This window comes from Galdieria sulphuraria, assembly GCF_000341285.1.
Source record: "Galdieria sulphuraria unplaced genomic scaffold scaf_47, whole genome shotgun sequence".
NCBI classification, from domain to species: Eukaryota; Rhodophyta; class Bangiophyceae; order Galdieriales; family Galdieriaceae; genus Galdieria; species Galdieria sulphuraria.
In genome coordinates, this window is record NW_005178428.1 from 44,905 (window position 1) to 66,520 (window position 21,616).

The following is a 21,616-nucleotide window of genomic DNA, read 5'->3' on the forward strand; positions in this document are numbered from 1 at the left end:
CCTTATTATAGCTCTCCTTACATTGACTCATACACTCTGAGCAGTTGGTTTTGACTTGCTTTGGAACTCTATAATATTCAAATTGTACTCCGAGTGGATAATTTGTGGATTGGATGATTTTGTCTACATTGTAACATACTTCTTCCTCATATTTGCCCATACATTTTGCACCAGAACCGCAACCATCACATATAGAACCATAAACGTCACCTGAGAGACTAGATATATTGATATAAATAGTTGGTACGGGCGGCTGGACTACCGTGAAACAAGTTGAATTGGACTCGTATGTCCATGAACCATAGATTTGACCGGAACAATTGGAAGAATCATACACGGTAACCACTAATTCATATTTTCCACTAGCAGCATGGCAAGAAACCGAGAAAGCAACGACAATGAGACAAAGTAGAAAAACAGCCATTTTCCTAAAAATGATTTGGGTTGGGATATTCCTTCTTTTAAAGTAATGTCGACCGGAAGAATCATGCGCACCCTGAATTATTTGCAATTAGATAATTTTATACAATTCCTCAACGTTGAGCGTTGTCCTTTTCTTATTTTGAGATTCATGTTGGATGATATTTTCAATTTCTTTGTTGAAAGTTGGCATTGTGAGATGTCTCAACTGGTGCTTTTTTTATCTGTGTGGTTTCTCAAAAGCTACAAAAATAATAAATTGAAAAGTTTTTATTTCCAAATACAGAAGCAGACTTGCAACCGGAATGAGAAAATGGACAAGAAGCCTTTCTACTATTCTCCACCATAATCTATATGTACAATATTGTCAAGAAAAAAAAATTTTCTTCACACAAGTTGTCCAACAACTTGATCGAATGGACAGCAAAAAATTAGAGTATATTTGGTTTCTGAGGAGGGGCTTTGGCCAAACCATGCCACACTAAGACGTTTATGAAAGCGCACTGGAGAAGTAACTTGAAATAGTCTTATGTCAGTTGGCCAAGTAAATAAACTGGATGCTACTTTCATCGACTTTTTGGAAATAGAGTCGGGAAAAAACCGCAAGGTTCGCGGGGGTTCGGGAAAAGTATGGATTCTGAGGTTTTTGCATCCCGTGTCAACAACCAGTAACTCGTCAAACAACGAAACTTTGTTGTGGGTGGCAGAAAGTGTGGACAACGGAGACAAGCTGGTGGTGAAGTTTGAAGTGGCGCACAATCCCTCAGAGTGGGAACTTCTATTAAAGGAAGCAGAAGACTGGAAAGCGCTTTCGGACTGTAGCTTGCAAAAGAAACAGGAAACAGTTTATGAAGAACTTGAAAGTAAAACGAGACTAGACGGAGAAAGCGACAAAGCCAATGTTTTATATGGGTCTTTACAGGTTTTGCCCTTTACGAGACTATTGGACTATGCAAAAGTACCTTATGCAAGATCTTGTCTTATCTTCATCGTGGAGTACATAAACGTTGCTCCACTTCGACCTCCTGTAACTGAAGAGCAACTGTTAGCTATATTGAAAAATATTATTCAAGGTGTCCTTATTATGCGCGAGTTGGGTATGGGAGTACACGGAGATCTTTCCTTGGACAAACTGCTTTACTGTAAAGAGTCTGGAGTTAAAATAGGAGGGTTTGGTCTCAAAAGACGGAAGAAGGCCACTACTCTGTCTTCATGGCTTGAAAACTCTCCTGAAAGGCTTGACAAGGAGGATGTTTATCAAATTGGAGCCGTTGCCTATGAGCTTTGTTGTGGAAACAAACCTTTTCAAGGTGGAGAAAGAGACTCCACAACTAAAATACAAGCGGTTTTTGGAAGAGTATCTTTCCCAGAAGCAGCTTGTAGGAGATACAGTTCACAAATTCTGGAAGTCATACGTCGTTGCTTATCCAAAAATCCTTCACAACGTCCCGATAGTTTTAGTCTTTCATATATAGTGGCAGCTGCTCAAGGTCTGGTTCCTCCAATGTCCGATATGCCAGCACAGGAAAGAACCGGACGAGACTCTGTTACAATGGAAAAGGAATCCTCTGTTGGCCGTAGAAAAACGGAAGAAGGAATAAGTTTATCGAGTTCCACTAACAACTTGCGTGCAATAGAGAGAACTTCACAAGACGATCCTGTTGGACCACGAAATACATCGACACAGATAGTCGAACCTGGCAGAGGACTTAGTCGAGATGACCTCTATTTATTGCATTTATATCATGTACCTCACAATGTAACTCGTGGACCTTGGGAGTCTTATCATCGTCCAGGATCTTTTGAATCATCCCTAGCCAAAGCTACAACCAATACTCCTAAACCTGCAAAGCCTAAGCATATTCGTTGGATAGTTATTGATATTTGGGAAAGACATATGGGAATGGTACTTTACGAATCATTTGCAAGTCATCTAAGGTCCAGCTCTGCCACTGTAGTGTTTAAGTATCTAACGGTTATCTACAAAGTTATGGTGGATGGCCCACCAGAATTTTTGGAACTTTCCTATCGACAAGCAAGTGTTGTTTTGAAACTTGTACTTTTTTGCACTCTTACAAATGATTTTAGGATCAACTTTTTGAATATTTGGAAAGAGTATGGAGCAGAGAACACTTGCAGAATGTTTCCGTTACGGATGACGTTTATCTTTTTTGTTTTGCAGGTGGAGAAATAAGTAGATTCAGTACACTGTTAAGGCTGAAGGCGAAACTATTTCATGATTTTTCTGCAGTATTTGATGGTAGCCGTTCGAAAATTGCAAGCTATCAACAACACTATCAACAACAATTGCTTCTTACTGTAAGCCATGGACATTCGAGGCATATGGGGAAGTCCGAACTGCCAGGCACTCCTGAAGACCCTTTACAAGGAAAACGAGAACCCCTCCTTCATGCCTTTGTTAACTTGATTGAACATTGTTTTAAACTAAGTGCTTATTTCTTATCTTGTAATGACCCTTGCAGAGAACTGAAACTGATGGTTATCCCGTCTTTAGCTATCGAAATTACAAAGGCTTATTTTGCATCTCTGTCCTGCTTTTATTTTCTAACGCAATATTATCGTGAAAGGAGGGATTTAGAAGGTCTTCGTACTTGTTACAATACATTCTGTTCTGGACATCAACAGACTTATACCTTTGTGGATTCAGTTCTTGCAGAACCTAATGTAGCTGAATTGTGTCGTGAAGGAACGTTACCCAAACTATGTTTCAGTATCGCTCCTTTGGAGGCTTTCTTCGAACCCGCACCTGAAACGCCGAGTCATTTAGAATCTGATAAAAGGTTGAATTCAATGGTGGAAAAAGGTCGTTTTCCATTCCAAGTGGAACTGCGAGAATTGTTGAACATGGGCTTTACTAGAGACCATGCACAACTAGCATTGGAAAGAACCCAAGGTGACGTGAATGCTGCTGTAGCACAGCTTGTAGATGACTTTGCTAGTCCTGATAAGATTGCCAAGTTACTTGATAGCGAGAGACCATTAGCAGTGGGAGAACGTACTGTGACTAAAAGAATGGAGGAGCAAGTATTCAGTCCGTTTAGAGGCCAACAACATTTGGTCGAAGAGATAAAAGATCGCAGACAAACACACAATGTGTCAAGTAATGCTATGCCTAATGGTGTCATTAACCAACCAAAACCAAGTAATAGTGAACAGAAAATAGTATTAAATGATCCACAAGGATGGGAAAAGTTTCGACAGAGACTTACCGCGGAGAATTCTACGCATTCGAAAAGCGATCGCGGCTATCATGTCGGAAATGGTGACGAACCCACTCCTGAAAAAATAGGCAATAAGCAGGATGCTAAGAGAGGAAGACCAAGAGCTTCTTCCGCTGTCGAATTTTCCTCGAGTCATAATGACGATATACTGAATGAGAAAGTTTCAAAAGAATTCGATATGAAGAAACCCTTGAATGCTCAAGCAAACCATTCGCGAACAATAGCGGATAAGAATGCTCAACACACAAGGCATTTGGATGACAGAGTACAGGCTCCTGTAGCCAAACAAAAAAACTTGAACAAGGAACAGGTGGAGAACAAAAATGACAAGGTCCAAATTGCAGATAAAATGAAAAATGAAAAGTTTGAGAAGCCACATGCTCCATTTTGTCATTGTGTGATTTGCGAAGCAGCAAAGAACATTCAAAAAGTATCGTTGTCTTCCAAAGTGACACCTTTTTCTGGAGGTGGAAGTTTAATGAGAAGTTTGAACCCTTCCTTCGAAATCGACCCTACTGAGTTGGAGTGGGGTCCTCTGATTGGTCAAGGTGGATTTGGTCAGGTTTATAAAGCCCGTTTTCGAGGTACTGCAGTTGCAGTGAAAACCATAAGTGCCATGGCTTTGGTCAATCAAAACGCAGTCAAGGAGTTTCAAAGCGAAGTTGCTGTTCTTTGCACGCTTCGTCATCCCAACGTTATTTTGTTCATGGGAGCCTGTACGAGACCGCCTCATTTATTCATTGTCACGGAATTTATGTCCAAAGGAACGTTGTTCGATATATTGCATCGCTATCGCGTACCCATGAACTGGAGTCTCATGAAGAGAATGGCGTTGGATGTTTGCCGCGGGATGACTTATCTTCATGCCTCCAAGTTACTACATCGTGATTTAAAATCATCCAATTTGATGTTAGACGATCATTTTACAGTGAAGGTGGGAGATTTTGGTTTGACGCGGCTCATTGCAACCCAAACACAAGGACCAATGACTGGTCAATGTGGTACTTTTCAATACATGGCACCAGAAGTTTTAGCTAACCAACCTTACTCGGAAAAAGCAGATGTGTATTCGTTTGGAATCATCCTATGGGAAATGGTGGCAAAGCAGTTACCCTATTACGGTATCCAACCTATGCAAGTTGCTGTCGCTGTACTATCCAAACAAATGAGACCACCGATGCCACCTAGCTGCCCAGCTCCGTTGGCACAACTGATCCAGTCGTGTTGGCAGCAAGATCCTAGTCGAAGGCCATCTTTTCCTGAAATTATGAAATTGCTCGAACAAATGCCGTATTAAATATTATTGCGTTTGATAACCTATATGATCTACCTTTGCAGATATGAAATACTTGTTTTGTGATGATGAACACATTGTCCTTACTTGGAATTTCAAGGGCAAGCCTTGCCATAACCCCACGTTGAAAAAGTGCACCCATCATATACAAATGAAATGCTGCATTCCTTCTGGAAAACAAAAAGTATCCAGTGGGCAAGTAGTGATGATTGTATAGTTAAAAAGTAAAGACAGTAGCAACCTATTTTTCAAACTTTTTCAATGTTGAACAACTCTAAGAAGGGCTATCATCGTTGCGAGAAACACGAAGGTTTGCCTTCGTTAGACGTTAACGTAGGTTATTTGGTTTCAAATTAATTTCACGCATGCATGTGTGTTTGTGTTGCATAACAAATACGCAGAGTTAGACAAAAAGGTGTAGCTTAAAAATTAAATCCAAGCATCATTTTTATGTAAAATCAAAGTCCAAATGTTATTTGTCGTTGAAAACATATCTGACACTCAGTAACGTCGTAATAATGTAGCGCATCAATGTTAAACTTAAAATTTTTTAAATTAAAATATCAAATCTGGTTTCCTCGCATTTCGTAAAAATAGTTCACATCGTTGAAAGAAAGCGAAATTAAATTTCGATTATTACACGTACTAGTCTAATCTATGCACAATTTAAAATGGACAGAATTTAATCCATATTCTCTTAGTTTAACAAGAAAAATATATTCCACGTTCAAAAACTTAAAAAATGCAAAAATTAAATTTGCTCGTTTAAATAAGTCGACGTTGCAAACAAAGTAGGAAGAAAAAGGAGTATTTTAGGAAATAAAATGTCAAGTTTTACAGTATAGAAATATCTTAATCATGGAAGTTATTCAGTTTTGTCTATAAGCATTGCAGTCATTATTTTTACTTGAAATTTACAATTTTTAGGTAGTCATGGCTCCAATGAATTGTACCCGAGGTTAGCTAGTGTCTTTGAGTGTTTCACACTCATCAATGCTGTTACAGTTAACTTTTTCGAAATCTATATTTTCTCGATTGCTATTCTTTTTTCTATGCAACTTTGTTTGTCATAGAAAACTTTCCTTGATATTAAAGCTTAGTTAGCAGTCTCTTTGACTGTTCATTGCTGATAACTTATAAATATACGGTGTAACGATGATTTAAAGGTTTCCAATCTTTATGGCTTTTTTAGTTTCATTTATCATGTCCCAGGCATCCATTTGTATTTTAACTTCGCCTGATTGCGACGGTTTGGTGGTGTTATGGAACAGATGGATACGGACCAGTCCAACAATTTGGAACCTGTCGTTGTTACACATACACTTCCTACCATACTCTGCTGTACTTGTGGTGTTCCCATTAGCCCAAACCCTTCTAATATGTGTGTCAATTGTATTCGCAGTCGAGTGGATATAACGGAAACGATACCGAAACAGATAACTCTGTATTTTTGTAAGTTTTGTAGTAAATACCACGTGCCCCCTAGTAATTGGGTTTATTGCGAACCTGAAAGCAAGGAGCTTTTAGCCCTCTGCGTTGCCAGGATTCGTGGTTTGAACAAGCTTCATTTGGTTGACGCCAACTTTATTTGGACGGAACCCCATTCCAGAAGAATCAAAGTGAAACTAACTGTTCAAAAGGAAGTTTTTAATCACACCATTCTTCAACAATCTTTTATCGTAGAGTATTGCGTAGATTATCAGCAGTGTTATGAGTGTCGTGCGAAGTCGGCAAAAATGGACCCTTGGGAGGCAGTTGTCCAGGTAAGTTGGTACACTACTGTATCAACAAGATGAAGAATGACCTCAGGATACACAAGGTTCGTCAGCGAGCGGATCATAAGAAAACTTTTTATTTTTTGGAACAATTGATTTTAAAGCATAATGCACATGGCAACACGTTGAGTTTAAAAACGTTGAGGGATGGTTTAGATTTCTATTTCCCAAATAAGAGTGCAGCTCTTAAGTTTGTTGATTTTTTGCATCATGTCGTCCCTGTACGGATGAAGAACTCGGATCATTTGGTTTCACATGACCCTCACAATACTACGTACAAGTACAAATATTCATTTTCTGCAGAACTTCCTCCAGTTTGTAGAGATGATTTGGTTTGTTTACCCAAAAAAGTTTCGACTAGTCTTGGTGGATTAGGTCCTTTGGTATTGGTGTCCAAAGTGTCACAGAATCTTTGTTTTATTGATCCTCTAACCCTACAAACAGGAGAATTGTCTGGATATCAGTATTGGAAGTATCCCTTTTTGTCATTGCTCACTAGTCGCAGACTTGTAGAGTTTACAGTGTTGGATTGTGAGTTGACCGGAGAATCCCAAAAAAAGTATTGTATGGGTGATGTGACTGTAAGTCGTTCATCAGACTTGGGTATCACCGATAGACAATTTTACATTCGTTCTCATGTTGCCAAGTTTCTAAAAGCGGGTGATTTAGTTTTAGGTTATGACCTAGAAAGTGCTAATTATAATGACAGTGTATTGGACGAGTATCGTTCTTTGCAATTACCTGATGTTATTCTTGTTCGCAAGACTTATCCTACAAAGAATCAAGCAAAGAGACGTCGTTTCAAGCTAAAGCGACTTGCCAAGAAAGCTTCTCAAAATAGTGCAATGCAGATGGATTCAGAACATAATGACTATGATAATCCAGAAGAGTTTGAAGAGTTCTTGCAAGATTTGGAACAAGACATCGAGTTGCGTTCCAACATTCAGTTATATAAGAAAACGACGAAAGATGAAGTTTCCACATTGGAGGCCTCTGAAGATGATAATGACTATCCACAAGTTGGTGTCGAAGAGCTTTTAGAAGACTTGCATTTGGAAGATGGGGACGCTAATAATTGAATGATTAGAAGGACACTCATTATCGTTTTTTTCAAACGCTATATTTTAGATAGGAACTTTTGCGGTGACTAGTCCTTGGAAAGTTTTCGAAACTTGAGCTTCTACTTTTCCAGACTGTAGAGATAATATGCAACTTTGTCCGATAAATTGGGTGTCACCTTCTTTTCCGATGCGATTGGCTCCAACAAATATACAAGGTTTGCCCCAGAGTGGTTTTAAACGTAAATACCTAACAACTTTAGTTGGAATATTCACACATATATCTACTTGTCCTCTTACCAATATTGGTCAAGTGTGAACAAGTCATCCGCTTGTCCAATCCAAGCTGAACTAAACAAGATGATATCGATAGACTGTGATGCACAATAGGACGCGAATTCATAATCTTCATATCTAAGAAAGTCCTCCGGATTGATATCCATACAGATTCCACAAGCAACCTAAGTTTGGTTACTCTCAAGTACTCAATATTCCCAATTTTCTCACCTTGTGGTTGTTTTCATCTACAAAGTATCGAAATGCAGTTCCTTTTTCTGCCCAGTGTTTATCGGTTTCATACAAAAAGGTCTTTCGATAACAGTGAACTAGTTGACCTCGTGGATTCTGAAAATCTTCCAGAGTCTATGTGTATCATCAACAAAAGTTCACATACCGTTACTAATACCGAGTTGTAATATTTTCCAGTATCCAAATCCACCTTATCCAACATAACATTATAATTAGAGCACCTAAGGTTGATAATCCTAATGTACCTCTGGGAATCCTGCTGAGATATAACAGTCATTTTCTATAGCAAGTTGTGAACAGAATGTCAAAGTAGGTCCCTAAAGATTTTGACTGTTGGGAAGTGTTGGGTGAAAAAAGGTTTGTTATACTTGCAAAGGTTCCACTAAACTCTGTATTTGTTTTTTACTAGTGAAACTATATCCAGTAAAACACATTTCTGACTTCATTGAGTACCAAAACTACAAAAAGACAGAAAACTTCTAACCTGGCAACACCAAATATTGAAAAGGCTGACGTTTATCTCTTTGTATCAAATACTTGTGTTGTTCAGTATCAAGAAAACACAACGTTGAGTGGTGATGTCAACAACTCACTTGAACTCTTTTTCTATTTTCTTCAGGTTGTGCCAATTGAGGGTTGAACTGTAAAGCAGCCACCGATAGATAGTCAATGGCCATCGATACCACTTTGAGAGACAAGTGGACTACACAACGCCCACGCCATTCGCGATGTCGTAAAGCCAATCGCTGCTTTGCCTTGTCGAGTCAACAATATCGCACCTCCTTTTCCACCTACTCGTTCCAACATTTCTTCTAAACTATTCTCAACAGCAACTAGAGGCTCTTGTCCACTTTCTAAACCAAAAATGATTCGACGAGAAAGAGTAACCTATTATGCATTGTCCACATTGAAAATATTACAAATAGGATACAAATATCGATGATACCTTCATAAGACTCTCTCCATGACCCGTAACTGAAACTCCACCCCAACGACTATCACTATAACCACCACAACCTATAAGAGGACTATCTCCTACTCTTCCATTTCGTTTTCCAGTAATACCGCCAGTACTCGTGGCACATGCAATATTTCCTAAAGAATCAATAGCCACTGCACCAACTGTTTCATGTGAGTGAAAATCACCACCTTGAAGAAATAAAGTATCAACTGCTCCAGGATAATTGTTATGAATAGACTCCCACTCCTTTAGAGCCACATCGGATACCATCTCTAAAGGTGAATCTACCATAGGAATATTCAGTTCCTGTGCCAGTAGTTCGGCTCCTTGTCCTACAACTAAACAATGAGGTGTTTTTTCCATTACTGCTTTGGCTAATGTGATTGGATTCCGTACTCTAGAAACACAAGCTACTGCTCCAGAACGCAAAGTGGAACCATCCATAATAAGGGCATCCATCTCAACGGAACCATTGGCACATAAACAAGAACCAAAACCTGCATCAAACATAGCATCGTTTTCCAAATAACAAACAGCACATTCTACAGCTTCTATACAGGAAGAAGGAGTTGCGCCGTTTTGTGGTTTCTCCAACAACTTTTCTAATCCTCTCTTTGCTGCCGATTGTACAGCTTGTAGTGTATGCTGAGTTCTATTTTGTGGTATATTCCAAGCACCTCCATGCACTATAATACAAGGAAAGTCCACTTGATACGATGCTCGATAAGTTGTGTGCCGACCAACATTTTCAAGAGTCGTCACCACCATGAGAGTTAAATAACAATCAATTTTTAGAAAAGTGTGAAAGAATATACTGTTTTGACTTTTTACGATTTATCACATGAAACTATTCTTCCGAGTTGTCTTATTTATTGATTGGAAGATCCAATAGTATATATATCGATATAAAGCATTGGAGAAAAGGGATGCTCAAGCAACGAAAAGCAAAAAATATTCGCCAGAAACTTTCAGATACCGAAGAAGATAATAGAAAGGAAGAAATTAACCAACAACAACAGTCAAATGATATTTATATAAAACGAACAAAACGAACCACAGCATTTGGCAGAAAGTGTTCCAACAAAAGGACAGGTGGACTGTTGGGTACTAGAGAAGTAACTAGAGCTGTCAAAGAATCCAATGCAGATTTCATAGAAGAAGAAGAAAGTAAGCAAGAACTGGAGGATGAATGGTTTCCAAAAGAATTCAAGCAACTGGCGAATAGTTCCTCTCTGGTGAACCAAGCCTTGCTTGAGGTAAAACAAACAGAACCGGAATATTCTTTTGAAACTATGGAAGAATTGAAAAGACAGACTTTTGGATGGAACAAAGAAGATGGGGAACAAAACAATGGTTCGTCACAATTGGAACAACAACCGGAGGAAATAGTCCAATCAAACCGTGAGACTCAAAGTCCTTTTTTACGAGTACAAAACGATGAAGAAATAGTTGATGAAGAGGAAGTAGACTCAGAATCTGAAGCACGTTGGGAACTCGACCAGTTAAGGAGAGCTTCAGGAAACAACAAGTATACTAGAAAGTTGGAAAAGTTATCCAATAAGAAACTGGAAAGTTTCCATAAACCTGAACTATTACAAGACCCTCTCATTGTGTTGGAAAAGGTTTCGAATAGTCTTCAAGATGCCATGAAGACGAATGATGAAGAAATGTCTAAAGTTTTGCAGGAGCAGATGGAAACAGAAAAGGCCTTGGACAATTGTCAAAAGCAAATGAAAGCGAAGGAAACAGAAGCTATGGTAGCAACTGAAAAGTATTCATTTTATGAAGACTTAGGTAGATACTTTGATGACTTGTTAGACATGCTCAATGAGAAGTGGAAACAATTGAATAGTTTGAGAGACAGAGAAGAACAGGCATATCAGGAATATCAAATGAATGAAGAATTCCAAGGAATCTCATTCTTAGAAAAGGATGATTGGAGACTTCTTCCGAAGCCTGAAGAAGAGTTGGAGCAAGACAATATGCTTTCGCATTCTTCCATAGTCAATGGCTCAGAAAATTTTGGTGCCAAAGGTAGAATTCAGAAAGAATTGGCAAATATTGCAGAGGCTCGCAATGCTTTGTTTCAGGATGTAGAGTGGGACTATGCTTCTATATCGCAAGTAGTCGCACATTTTGTATGGTGGCGAAAGAATTATCCTAAAGACTATGATGAAGCCTATGGAGAACTTATGTTGAGCAAACTGATAACCGAATATACCAAGATAGAGTTATTGGGCTGTTGGCCATTTGGATTGCAAAGTTTATGTGATATACAAAGTATTCAGGCTTTGAAGTTTTATCATCAAGAATTTGGAGAAAGGTTGTCACGTTCCTCTTGTTTGATTTCCATCTTAGAAGGAGTTATTATTCCTATTCTTTCAAAGTGGCTTAGGCATTTGTATTTTTTTCAAAATCTTCATCAAACGAGAACGATGAGCATATTTTATAAGGAAATACTCGACTTTACAAAGGATTCCGAATTTCTTGCTTCTATTCAGGAAAAGATGAATGAAACATTTCTTGAGAAAGGGAAAGATATCCTCTCTCAGTGTACTGATCTTTCAGAGTCATCATGGAACAATGAACAACAATGGAATGCCTTCATTTATATATTGCGTATGATATCCTATTGGCATGGTTTGATTCCTTTTGGTAAGAATGTAGAACAATTTCTGTTGGATGAAATCATCACTCGCCATATATTGCCTAAAGTAAGAATATTATCGAATGAAGATATTCTAGACCGTTTATACTTTATTTTATGTCACTGTTTACCTCAAGAATGGCCTGACCCTTGTTCTCAACATTGGTTGGCCATTCGGGCACTTGTAACTCGTATCGTTTCCACTATCAAGGAGACAGACAAACTGGATAAATTGGAAGCTTGTAAAAAACGTTGTGGTTATTATTTGTAATGACAAAGAATTGTATATTGTTAAAGTCATATATGTGCCTTGAAATAGATACCCTCATATAACATATTGAAACGATAGGAATGTAAAATGACCATCGATGCTTTATTTTTTTACACTCTTTAGATATTTGCTTTCGCCTTATTGTATGTAGAATAAGTCCGTACGAGATGAAGCTGATGGCGTATTTGACAACAACATATTAGGAGTATCATTCTTTGCCCCAGTTTGGAAACTCTGCCCTTCTGATACGGAAACATGAACCCCTTCCATCTTTGGTTTCACTAGAGAGTTACTATTTTGCCTTGAATCATTCCAATCAGAAACAGTGTTGTTGTGGTCTTGACGCTGCTCGGGATGCAAAGACTCATATCCTTGATAAGAATGATCTCTTTGTCGATTGGCAGCATCTTGAATAACCTTTCGAAATAGATATCGCGGAACAGCCTCACGAACCCATTGCTGTTGGTAAAAGGAGGATAGTTTTTCCTCATCCGGATTTCTCCCAGTCATTCCGCTTATGATTTTCAAATCTCTCGACTGACTAATAATGAGATGATTCACAAATTGAACTGGGTTATTTGCAAAACCCTGGAAGAAGTCACGCCTTCTCTTATGATGCAACATTCTTTCTAGAGCATCATAGTATCGTTCTTCGTATGCTTTAAATAATTTGTTCTCTTCCCAAGGTTTCCATTTCAAGACATTTCGAAGATCATCAGAAACCCAATCATTCAATTTGGCGTCGTTGAAGTCGCATCTCATGTCAAAGCACACTTGATTATCCAACCAGTTTCCATTCAACTTGACAGGATATTCCACTAAAATGGGCTCGTTGGGTTGAAAATGACGACGAACCACGGCAATCAACTGCGACAGTTTGATCTGTTCCCCAGGATTAACTGCTACTTGTGCAATATCTCGTACTTGATTAAAGAGGTTAGATAATACGTCATCCAGCTGGATACATGATTTGTCTTCAGCAGATTGAAGCTTATGTACTTTTATATAATTCCATACTCCATAAGCTGCATTTGAGAAGCTCGCGTGGGTAGTTCCTAATAACGAGGCCAAATAAGGGGAAAGTTTATATACATCACCATGATTTTTGGGGTATAGCCAAATTTTCGCAAGACACTCTTTGTTTCCAGGCACCGTAATTTCTATGCCATCCGCAATAGGATCTTCTTCAGGAGACCACTCAAAAAGGTAGTTCTCTGGGTATACTACCTTATCCAGTTCTACTGCTATTTTCTCAAACACTTGGGTGAACCGCCATTTTTCCTCCGATTGGGTCTGTGCTTGTTGCTGTTGTTCGGGCTTTTGTGCTTCTGCGGTTATTTGCTTATCTCCTTTTTCTTCACCACTCTCGTTCCTTGGGGTCATAAACCCTTGAATTCTTAAAGACCAACAAGGAACTGCTGTTACTTCTTTTGTCTGTTGTTCAAACGACAAATTAAATACGTGCACCCTAAAATATCTAGACACAAGAGAGTTGGGTTCTTCCATCTTGGTCATTGTTTCTTGAATAGAAGCCTGTCTTCTTTTGAATGACAAGTTGAGCCTTTTTTCAAACTCTAGTAGTTGACGGAACAGTAGTGACTCGTTGCCCAGCGTTCTTTCAACTTTTTTAGCTTGCGTCAAGTTTATAACACGCTTTGACTCTTGCCCCTTGTCCTCCGTTCTCTCCGTCGTGGAATGTTTTTTAAACTTTTTTCTTTGTTCCGTATCGTTTTGAACCATAGTTGTGGCGTTTCGTATGGTTTCTTCGACAAAGGCGCGTTGGTTCTCATTCATGGAAGCCATTCCCAAAGACATGATGAGAGACCAACCGGGTGGCAAAACAATGTGATGGAAAGCAATAGAAGAGTCTTCAGTTGTTAAGAATACCTTAAGCACAAACCGAGAAAATGTTCATATTTATTGCTTCAACGTTTATGAATAATATGTCAACAACACGCAGCTCCCAGGAAAGGAATTCTTGTCCCTATCGGCGGGAACTTCACAATCCCCATCAACACGTCATCATTTTTTTTGAAGAAATGAAGCCATCCCACGTCTGAATCATCATTTTCTATTTGAATGTTTCGAAGAAATAGTACTAATGATGTGTCTACAAAAAGTCAAAAAAACAAACCTTCGAACAAGGCAATGGGAGCCATTTCTAGACTTGCGAAACGTTTCCAACGGAAGAAACAAGAGGATGGCGTCATTTCCGTATTAGTGACTACTCAACAAAGAAACGGTGAAGACGACGCAGTAGCAACCAACTTGGTTAACGAAAACGGTAGAGTAGTATCGCATACCAATAGTGAAGGTCAAAGAAAAAGAGACACAGAGTTGGAAGAGAAGAAACAACAAGAAAGGGCATTTAGTGAAGGAATAGAAAGAGCACCATGTTTCGAAGAAACACAAGACAGTTTACTCAAGCATGATAGACAAAAAGACGATAATGGAGGTCAATCCTTCACATTCGCTCAACCACAGTTAAATGAAAGTATGTGTGCAGACGAAATATTATGTGAAAATCAACAAAAACGGAATATTGGAAATGATTCTGCAGTTACCCAAATTCATACAAATAGTTTTCATAATACAGAGAACGCTCAAACTGTGGAACAAGCATTTTCCGACAGCAATATCAGTCAAATAACAAACCCGAGTTCACAATTCGCAAAGACCGTCGACAACAGCTCCAATGAACATACCAATTCTAGTGGACGCTTTCCAGAATGTCCAGATAGCAATCATTTCTGTGAGAAAAAGTCCAAAAGAAGAAGTAGAACACCAGATTTGCAAGCCGATAAGAATAGCGAAAAGGATCATGTGACGAAGAAAGAAAGTCAAACAACAGAATTGACCAAAAGAAAAAGTAAAAATTCGGTAGAAGCTCCTGCTAGTCCTATTTCATTCACTCGATATCCATGGGAAGAACCTGGTTATTCTGAAGGCTCTGGCATATCACAAACAATATCTGAATCCGAATTGACAAAAGAGACCTCAGAATGGTTAACAATTTTAGCAACCCTTGAAAGCGAATGGACTCACAGAGTTGCTGCTTTGAAAAGAATCAGGTTAACCCTCACTGTTGCATTGAATAACAATTGTCAGAACGTGATCGAAATCTTTTCGGCTGCGTCTCTCAGAAATGCCTTGATCATTCAGACAACAGATCTCCGTTCCAGCTTAGTAAAAGAAGCATTTGAAACCATCGCAACAATCTGTGAAAAACTTGGCAACTTGAGAGATTTCTTCTTGACCAGTGCATTATTTCTAGACAAAGCTGTCTTGTTGGCAATTGTCAAGACGACAAAGGTCATTGCGAAACCAGCTGAAGAATGTGGTAAGAGAATCGTTGCTAGTACTGCTGCAGAGGCGGTATTACCTGTATTATGCTCTACAATTCGTTTTGGAGTGCATCCTACAGCACGTGAGAAATGTACCCTTTTTCTTTTGCACATTTTGAAAAGAGGTTGTCCCCTTGTGAGACATACTCAAGACATTTCCAATCTTGTAGCAAAGAATTACGCACATGAGACAAGTCCAAAGGAAATTCGAGGTTTGCAATACAGTATTTCGGAATTTACGAGTGAAGATTCTGGGTTAAGAAGTTTGGAGAGTGCACTGGCTTCTGCAATTGGCGACTCTCATGGAAGTACACGGGAAGCCGGTCTCAATTGTTTACATGAGATGGAAAAACATTGGCCAGAAAGAACACAAGGACTCATTCAAGCCTTGGATCCTTCATTACGACGCAGAGCACTTTCATCTCTATCTTCCAATTCTAGTCAAAGTACCAAGTCAAGTGCGGCTAGTTCGAATAGAGCTAGAAAATCTGTAAGGGAATGGAAAGCAGAGGCACAAAAAACAAGGAAAAATCTTGAAAATGCAAGCGTCTTTTCAGAAGAACACGTCGTCATAGCGGAAGACTCCATTGCCGATAATGCAGAAAGAACAATCACGACAGGACAGGAGTCTCACACCATTCCTAAGCACACTCTGTCGGATACCATTGACATTGCTTCTGGAATAGAGCACCGTTCTTCCAAAAAGACTGAAACGAGGAATAGCATAGATACCAACAAGGTCCGAAATAGTGACTCTCTACGAGTGAGATAATACTCACTTAGTATTCATAAAAAAAATTGAACTGTGCTATTTTTTCTTGTAGTCTTGTAAAATAGTTAGTTTTTTATCCTTCCTTTCGCAAGATGTCGTTTGGGTTAGAATGTCACATGGACAAAGTCATCTTTCAATGAGAGGCCGAGAAATGGAAAGCTGCGTTGTAGACACCCTTGCTTGAAACATTCTCTGCTTTCTATTCTTTCAAGTGTCCTTGAGACATTTTCCATAAATGCAGATCTCTGGCGAGAGATAAAATTCGTTGTTTTGTTTTACTCGAAAAGGATGGCTACTGAACAAGACGAAACAGTTCTAGCGATTCAAGAAGAAGAGAAGACTTCGAAGCCGATGGCTAAAGGGTCCTTGTTGCAATCCGTTGAAGCAGGTTTGGAGATAACAGATGATATGAAAAGTTCAGTCTTCCAAATTATTGAAGAGTTGAAAGAAGAGTATGAAAAGGATGATTCCAAGAAAGTATCTGCTGCAGGTGTGTTCAGAAATCCTAAAAGGTTTATGTGGTTTCTGGCAATATTTGCCAGTATTGGAGGCTTTCTCTATGGCATAGATATCAGTCTGATTAGTGGTGCACTTTTGTTCATGAAAGTTGACTTGAACTTGGACACTTCTCAGCAATCACTAGTTTCCAGTGGCATGTCTTTAGGTGGAGTTGCTGGGGCATTAATGTAAGCTCTTCTATCTTCATGTGTATATCAAGTTTATGAATATCTTGTTTGTCTCTCTAGTTCTATGCCTGTCAACGAACTGGTAGGACGTAAATATAGTATTATCGTGGCCTGTATTTTGTATACTGCTGGTGCCATTCTTGAAGCTGCTGCTCGTAACTATGGCACTATGGTCGCGGGAAGATTGATATTAGGTGCTGGTGTTGGTCTCGAGGCGATGACTATACCTACTTATATTTCTGAATGTTCTCAGAAAAGAAGGAGAGGTGGTATTGTCTCTTTGTATCAAGTGCTTATTACTTTTGGTATATTGGCTGGATATGTGGTGAATGCCATATTTGTGAAAGTACCTGGAAATTGGCGATTCATGATGGGTTCCTCGTTACTGTTTTCAACTATTCTTCTTATTAGTGCCTTTTTCTTCCCTGAAAGTCCTCGATGGCTAATGAGAAAGGGTCGAAGAGTGGATGCTTATGCAACATGGCTCGCTGTTCGTGGATTTAATGTGGAAGAAGAGAAGATTGAATTTGCTATTATGGAGGAAGTAGTCATTGCGGAAAGAGAAGCATCAAAAGATCGTTTCCTATATTTAGACTTTATTCGAATTCCTTATTGTCGTAGAGCTGCTATTCATGGCATTCTTATGATGGTTTTCCAACAGTTTTCTGGTAATAATTCGATGACATACTTCTTGGGAACGATGTATGAACGAGCTGGACTTTCTGCTGAGAATTCTGTTTATATTAGTATGCTTGGCGGTGGTACTATGTTCTGGTCTACCATTCCCGCAATCTATCTAATGGATAGATTTGGCAGAAGACCTCTCTTATTAATTTTAGTTCCTGGAGTGGTAGCAGGATTGATTATTACAGGGTTCTCTTTCTATGCTCCAACAACTACTTCGTTAATAGTGGTGTATACCATTGGAGTTGTCAGTTACTATGCATTTTGGGGTTCTGCACTTGGTCCAACTCCATGGGTTATGAATTCGGAAATTTATCCTACCTACATTCGAAGTTATGGAATGAGCTTGGGAACATTATCCAACTTTCTGGGTAATTGGATCACTACTTATGCTTTCCTACAAATGTTGGATGCAATGACGAAGCCCGGAACATATGTTGGCTTTTATGGTGGCATAACGGTTATTGGTTGGTTTTACTTTTTATTCTTTACACCCGAGACGAAGAATTTGACATTGGAAGAAATCAAGGCAGTATTTTCGAAGACTTGGATGGAGATTGCAAAACATAATATGGAAGATTTTCGATATCAATGGAACAAGTTTTGGCACAAACGCAGAGGACGAGGAGAGGTTGGTGAACAAGTCCAAACCGTTTCTTCATGATTGTATTTTTCAATTGTTGGATGAATGTCTTTGAATGTTCAATTTCTATATAAATGGATTGTTTTTCTTGGGTTGAAACCATTGAAGTGAGAGTCGATGACATGGATTTGTTTTATTATTTGACTTTTTCAGAATATTTTGTCAAAATAATATCATCGTGAACTTGTGTGCAACTATTTTCAAAAGTAAATTTCAAGCAAAACTGCAGTTATTTCCACCACATCAACGAATCCGTACAAAGTGCGTTGAGTGGATTGTGTGAGATGTTGTGACCCAATTATGACGTCCACTTTTGAGTATTTAAATAACGTTCCTACTGAATATCTTTACTATGAAGAAGAAGTTTTACGAGATCCTTTTACGTTGAAAAAGTGGTTGTTTTATTTGGATGCCTTGAAATATGCTGTTCCCAAAGTTAAGTTTTCGGTATACGAACGGGCAGTCGCCGCACTACCAAGGAGTTATAAACTTTGGACTATGTACCTTCGAGAACGCCAAGAATACACCAAAAAACGTCACCCCAGTAGCAAGTCATATCTGATAGTGAATAGAATTTATGAACGGAGTCTTGTTTATTTGAACAAAGTAAGCAAACTTTTTTTTGCAAGTCAATCTTTATTTATGGTATAGATGCCTGTTCTTTGGTCCATGTTTTGTCGCTTTTTACTGGAGCAGTGTAGATGGACATATACTCGTCACGCACTGGACCGTGCTTTGCGATCCCTCCCGGTTACTCAACATAACCGAATATGGCCCATTTACTTAGAATTTGCCCGCAAGTGTGGAGTAGCGGAATCAGCTGCTAGAGTGTTTCATCGTTATATGAAGTTGGAGCCTTTTGTTGTTGAAGAGTTTGCAGAATATTTGAAGGAAGCTGGACGTTATGATGAGGCAGCTTCCATAATGAGTAAACTTTTATGCGACCCCCAATTTGCGCCAAGGAAAAAAGGTAGAACAAAACATGATTTGTGGTTAGAATTGTGCGAATTGTTGGTGAACCATGGCTCGGAAGTTTACCATGTGGACGTTGAAGGTGTTCTTCGAGGTGGTTTGAAGAGTTATGAAGATGAGGCGGGAACTCTCTGGTGCTATTTGGCTGATTATTATACACAAAAAGGACTCTTTGAGAAAGCAAGAGATATATACGAGGAAGCCTTGGAAAAAGTAAAAACAGTGCGCGATTTTTCCGTAGTTTTCGATGCTTATGCAAAGTTTGAGGAAAGTATTTTAACACATTCGTTGGAAAATGCAAGTGAAGAAACATCGACAGTAGTTGACGATGAATATTTAGATTTGACAATATATCGACTGGAAGACTTGATGAATAGACGGCCATTGTTGTTGTCGTCGGTGATATTGCGACAGAATCCTCACAATGTTCGAGAATGGCATAAGAGAGCAAAATTATTTGTAGAAAATGATCCTGTTTCCGTTTTGAAAACTTATTCAGAAGCCATTCAATCGATAGATCCTGCTCAAGCAACCAATGGCCGATTGTATACTATTTGGGTTGCATTTGCTCGGTTTTATGAAATACATGGAGACTTGGACTCTGCACGAGAAGTGCTTGAGGAGGCTACAGATTTTGAGTTTCGTCATACGGATGATTTGGTAAACATTTATTGTGAATATGTGGAATTGGAATTACGCCATAATAATCTGGACAAGGCATTGTTGATTGGTCAACGCGCTGTGAAGGAACCAAAACAAGAGAAGAATTTCAAAGCGAATCGTGCGAAAGCTGCCATTGCTGCTGGTGCCGGTAACATTGCAATTGAAGGGAATTGGAACGTTTGGAGAGAACGAGCGAAAGATCGTGCTTGGCGTTCTCCAAAGTTGTGGGGTCTTTTAGCGGATTTGGAAGAGTCACTCGGTTCATTTGAACGATGTTGTGCGGTATATGAAAGAATGATTGATTTGAAGATATGTACTGCTCAGAATGTGCTAAACTATGCAGCTATTTTAGAAGAAAATCGATTTTTTGAAGACGCTTTTCGAATATATGAAAGAGGAGTTGCACTATTTTGTCAGTCACCGGAAGAAGATGAAGGTGTGGATATGATGCCTTCCAAAAATCAGATGAATAACAATATGATGTCGAAACGCAAACAACGCACTTTCAATCCAGCTGTATTAGCACTTTGGTTACTTTATATTGACAAGTTTTTGCAACGCTATGGCGGTGAGAAAATGGAAAGAACGAGAGATTTGTTTGAAGCAGCCATTCGTCATATTCCCTCTACGTTTCTGAAGACCATGTTTATGTTTTATGCGAATACGGAAGAGGTATATGGCTCTGCTAGAAGAGTTATGTCGATATTAGAAAGAGCAGTTGAGCAAGTTCCTGTGGAAGATCGATATTCTTTGTTCCAATTTTATATTGCCAAATCTGCCAAATTATACGGACTAGCGAGATTGCGTGTTGCCTATGAACAAGCCATTGCAAGTGTTCAAGGTGCTCCAGTGATTCAACTTTGTTTGGAATATGCAGACTTGGAAACACGTTTGGGCGAATATGACAGAGCTAGAGCAGTTTATTCACATGGTGCTCAACTTGCAGATCCTCGTGAATACGCTGATTATTGGAAAATATGGAATGATTTTGAAGTTGCACATGGAACAGAAGACTCTTTCCGTGATATGCTTCGAGTAAAGAAGTCGGTGGAAACTCTATATTCAAGGGTTCATTATGCTGCACCTATGGCTCAGACCGCAGTTCAACCCGATGCAATGGAATTGATTGAACAGGAAACTATAAAAGAAACACAAGAATCCATTCGAGAGACAGCAAATATTCAAGAAAATCCCGATGAAATAGAATTGTCACAGGACAGTGACAGAGAAGAAGAACAAGAAGGAAACAAGAAAGGAGAGAAACATGATATCGAAGCTATTGAACAACAGCCTTTACCTGAAACCCTATTCCAACCTTTGGCCAAGACCGAAAATAGAGACCAGAATAATAATACTGTTGGTGCTTTGGAACGTTTCAAACGCAAGAAACGAAAACAAGATGAACCATCGCATGATTCATTGGAATAAAGCTGTGTTGGATTAGCACGATGAGTTCTTTACGTTGTTTCAAGCAACTCTCTTCCAGTCAGTTGAGGCGTCGTTTACAGACTGTACAAGTTGCTCACTTTAGTTTTACTCAACAAGAAAATGACTCTCAAGAAGTGGTAGAAACAGAACCTTGGTTCTATAATAGAGGTTGGCCGTATGAGCCACTGTATGGCCCAAGACCAAAGTACCCTAAAAGAAAGTCACCAG

General features: G+C 39.0%; 8 protein-coding genes across 9 annotated transcripts; 6 read left to right on the plus strand and 2 right to left on the minus strand.

Moving 5' to 3' along the window:
- Positions 1-936: 936 nt before the first annotated feature.
- Positions 937-5,598, plus strand: Gasu_49420 (serine/threonine protein kinase). The gene is made up of 2 exons (XM_005703955.1): positions 937-2,461; positions 2,509-5,598. The coding sequence occupies exons 1-2, from the start codon at positions 950-952 to the stop codon at positions 4,957-4,959; spliced, it is 3,963 nt and encodes a 1,320-aa protein (XP_005704012.1). The 5' UTR covers positions 937-949; the 3' UTR covers positions 4,960-5,598.
- Positions 5,599-6,186: 588 nt separating this feature from the next.
- Positions 6,187-7,797, plus strand: Gasu_49430 (nonsense-mediated mRNA decay protein 3). The gene is made up of 3 exons (XM_005703956.1): positions 6,187-6,719; positions 6,776-7,677; positions 7,721-7,797. Exons 1-3 carry the CDS (start codon positions 6,219-6,221, stop codon positions 7,770-7,772), a joined length of 1,455 nt encoding a protein of 484 aa, XP_005704013.1. The 5' UTR covers positions 6,187-6,218; the 3' UTR covers positions 7,773-7,797.
- A 541-nt stretch (positions 7,798-8,338) lies between these two features.
- On the minus strand, positions 8,339-10,076 carry Gasu_49440 (L-asparaginase). Of its 2 annotated transcripts, XM_005703957.1 has the most exons (7): positions 9,264-10,076; positions 9,113-9,205; positions 8,911-9,063; positions 8,802-8,853; positions 8,686-8,753; positions 8,563-8,634; positions 8,339-8,507 (listed from the first exon to the last, which is right to left on the minus strand). In XM_005703957.1, the coding sequence occupies exons 1-7, from the start codon at positions 10,044-10,046 to the stop codon at positions 8,364-8,366; spliced, it is 1,365 nt and encodes a 454-aa protein (XP_005704014.1). In that variant the 5' UTR covers positions 10,047-10,076; the 3' UTR covers positions 8,339-8,363. The 2 variants fall into 2 exon arrangements, with proteins under 2 accessions (XP_005704014.1, XP_005704015.1); XM_005703958.1 differs by lacking the exons at positions 8,339-8,507; positions 8,563-8,634; positions 8,686-8,753; positions 8,802-8,853 and having other exon boundaries at positions 8,872-9,205.
- Positions 10,077-10,186: 110 nt separating this feature from the next.
- On the plus strand, positions 10,187-12,267 carry Gasu_49450 (GC-rich sequence DNA-binding factor). Its single transcript, XM_005703959.1, has one exon. The coding sequence runs from the start codon at positions 10,205-10,207 to the stop codon at positions 12,194-12,196; it is 1,992 nt and encodes a 663-aa protein (XP_005704016.1). The 5' UTR covers positions 10,187-10,204; the 3' UTR covers positions 12,197-12,267.
- A 4-nt stretch (positions 12,268-12,271) lies between these two features.
- Positions 12,272-14,006, minus strand: Gasu_49460 (SWI/SNF-related matrix-associated actin-dependent regulator ofchromatin subfamily D). Its single transcript, XM_005703960.1, has one exon. The coding sequence runs from the start codon at positions 13,988-13,990 to the stop codon at positions 12,335-12,337; it is 1,656 nt and encodes a 551-aa protein (XP_005704017.1). The 5' UTR covers positions 13,991-14,006; the 3' UTR covers positions 12,272-12,334.
- A 240-nt stretch (positions 14,007-14,246) lies between these two features.
- On the plus strand, positions 14,247-16,348 carry Gasu_49470 (uncharacterized protein). Its single transcript, XM_005703961.1, has one exon. The coding sequence runs from the start codon at positions 14,276-14,278 to the stop codon at positions 16,310-16,312; it is 2,037 nt and encodes a 678-aa protein (XP_005704018.1). The 5' UTR covers positions 14,247-14,275; the 3' UTR covers positions 16,313-16,348.
- Positions 16,349-16,576: 228 nt separating this feature from the next.
- Gasu_49480 (MFS transporter, SP family, sugar:H+ symporter) lies at positions 16,577-18,415 on the plus strand. Its single transcript, XM_005703962.1, has 2 exons — positions 16,577-16,998; positions 17,059-18,415. The coding sequence occupies exons 1-2, from the start codon at positions 16,601-16,603 to the stop codon at positions 18,344-18,346; spliced, it is 1,686 nt and encodes a 561-aa protein (XP_005704019.1). The 5' UTR covers positions 16,577-16,600; the 3' UTR covers positions 18,347-18,415.
- A 171-nt stretch (positions 18,416-18,586) lies between these two features.
- Gasu_49490 (pre-mRNA-splicing factor SYF1) lies at positions 18,587-21,607 on the plus strand. Its single transcript, XM_005703963.1, has 2 exons — positions 18,587-18,931; positions 18,977-21,607. Exons 1-2 carry the CDS (start codon positions 18,626-18,628, stop codon positions 21,386-21,388), a joined length of 2,718 nt encoding a protein of 905 aa, XP_005704020.1. The 5' UTR covers positions 18,587-18,625; the 3' UTR covers positions 21,389-21,607.
- Positions 21,608-21,616: the final 9 nt, after the last annotated feature.

What these genes read in the sequence shown, in the direction of transcription:
- Gasu_49460 (XM_005703960.1), bottom strand. Translation starts at nt 13,990, where the DNA reads ATGAATGAGAACCAACGCGCCTTTGTCGAAGAAACCATACGAAACGCC.
- Gasu_49440 (XM_005703957.1), bottom strand. Translation starts at nt 10,046, where the DNA reads ATGGTGGTGACGACTCTTGAAAATGTTGGTCGGCACACAACTTATCGA. An exon ending in ATGGAGAGAGTCTTATGAAG is followed by an intron (nt 9,206 to 9,263) that starts GTATCATCGATA and finishes AATGCATAATAG; the next exon opens with GTTACTCTTTCTCGTCGAAT. An exon ending in TCAATATTTGGTGTTGCCAG is followed by an intron (nt 8,754 to 8,801) that starts GTTAGAAGTTTT and finishes CAATGAAGTCAG; the next exon opens with AAATGTGTTTTACTGGATAT.
- Gasu_49480 (XM_005703962.1), top strand. Translation starts at nt 16,601, where the DNA reads ATGGCTACTGAACAAGACGAAACAGTTCTAGCGATTCAAGAAGAAGAG. An exon ending in GGAGTTGCTGGGGCATTAAT is followed by an intron (nt 16,999 to 17,058) that starts GTAAGCTCTTCT and finishes TTGTCTCTCTAG; the next exon opens with TTCTATGCCTGTCAACGAAC.
- Gasu_49450 (XM_005703959.1), top strand. Translation starts at nt 10,205, where the DNA reads ATGCTCAAGCAACGAAAAGCAAAAAATATTCGCCAGAAACTTTCAGAT.
- Gasu_49420 (XM_005703955.1), top strand. Translation starts at nt 950, where the DNA reads ATGTCAGTTGGCCAAGTAAATAAACTGGATGCTACTTTCATCGACTTT. An exon ending in TTTCCTATCGACAAGCAAGT is followed by an intron (nt 2,462 to 2,508) that starts GTTGTTTTGAAA and finishes AAATGATTTTAG; the next exon opens with GATCAACTTTTTGAATATTT.
- Gasu_49490 (XM_005703963.1), top strand. Translation starts at nt 18,626, where the DNA reads ATGACGTCCACTTTTGAGTATTTAAATAACGTTCCTACTGAATATCTT. An exon ending in GTCTTGTTTATTTGAACAAA is followed by an intron (nt 18,932 to 18,976) that starts GTAAGCAAACTT and finishes TTTATGGTATAG; the next exon opens with ATGCCTGTTCTTTGGTCCAT.
- Gasu_49430 (XM_005703956.1), top strand. Translation starts at nt 6,219, where the DNA reads ATGGAACAGATGGATACGGACCAGTCCAACAATTTGGAACCTGTCGTT. An exon ending in CTTGGGAGGCAGTTGTCCAG is followed by an intron (nt 6,720 to 6,775) that starts GTAAGTTGGTAC and finishes AGGATACACAAG; the next exon opens with GTTCGTCAGCGAGCGGATCA. An exon ending in GAGTTGCGTTCCAACATTCA is followed by an intron (nt 7,678 to 7,720) that starts GTTATATAAGAA and finishes TCCACATTGGAG; the next exon opens with GCCTCTGAAGATGATAATGA.
- Gasu_49470 (XM_005703961.1), top strand. Translation starts at nt 14,276, where the DNA reads ATGTTTCGAAGAAATAGTACTAATGATGTGTCTACAAAAAGTCAAAAA.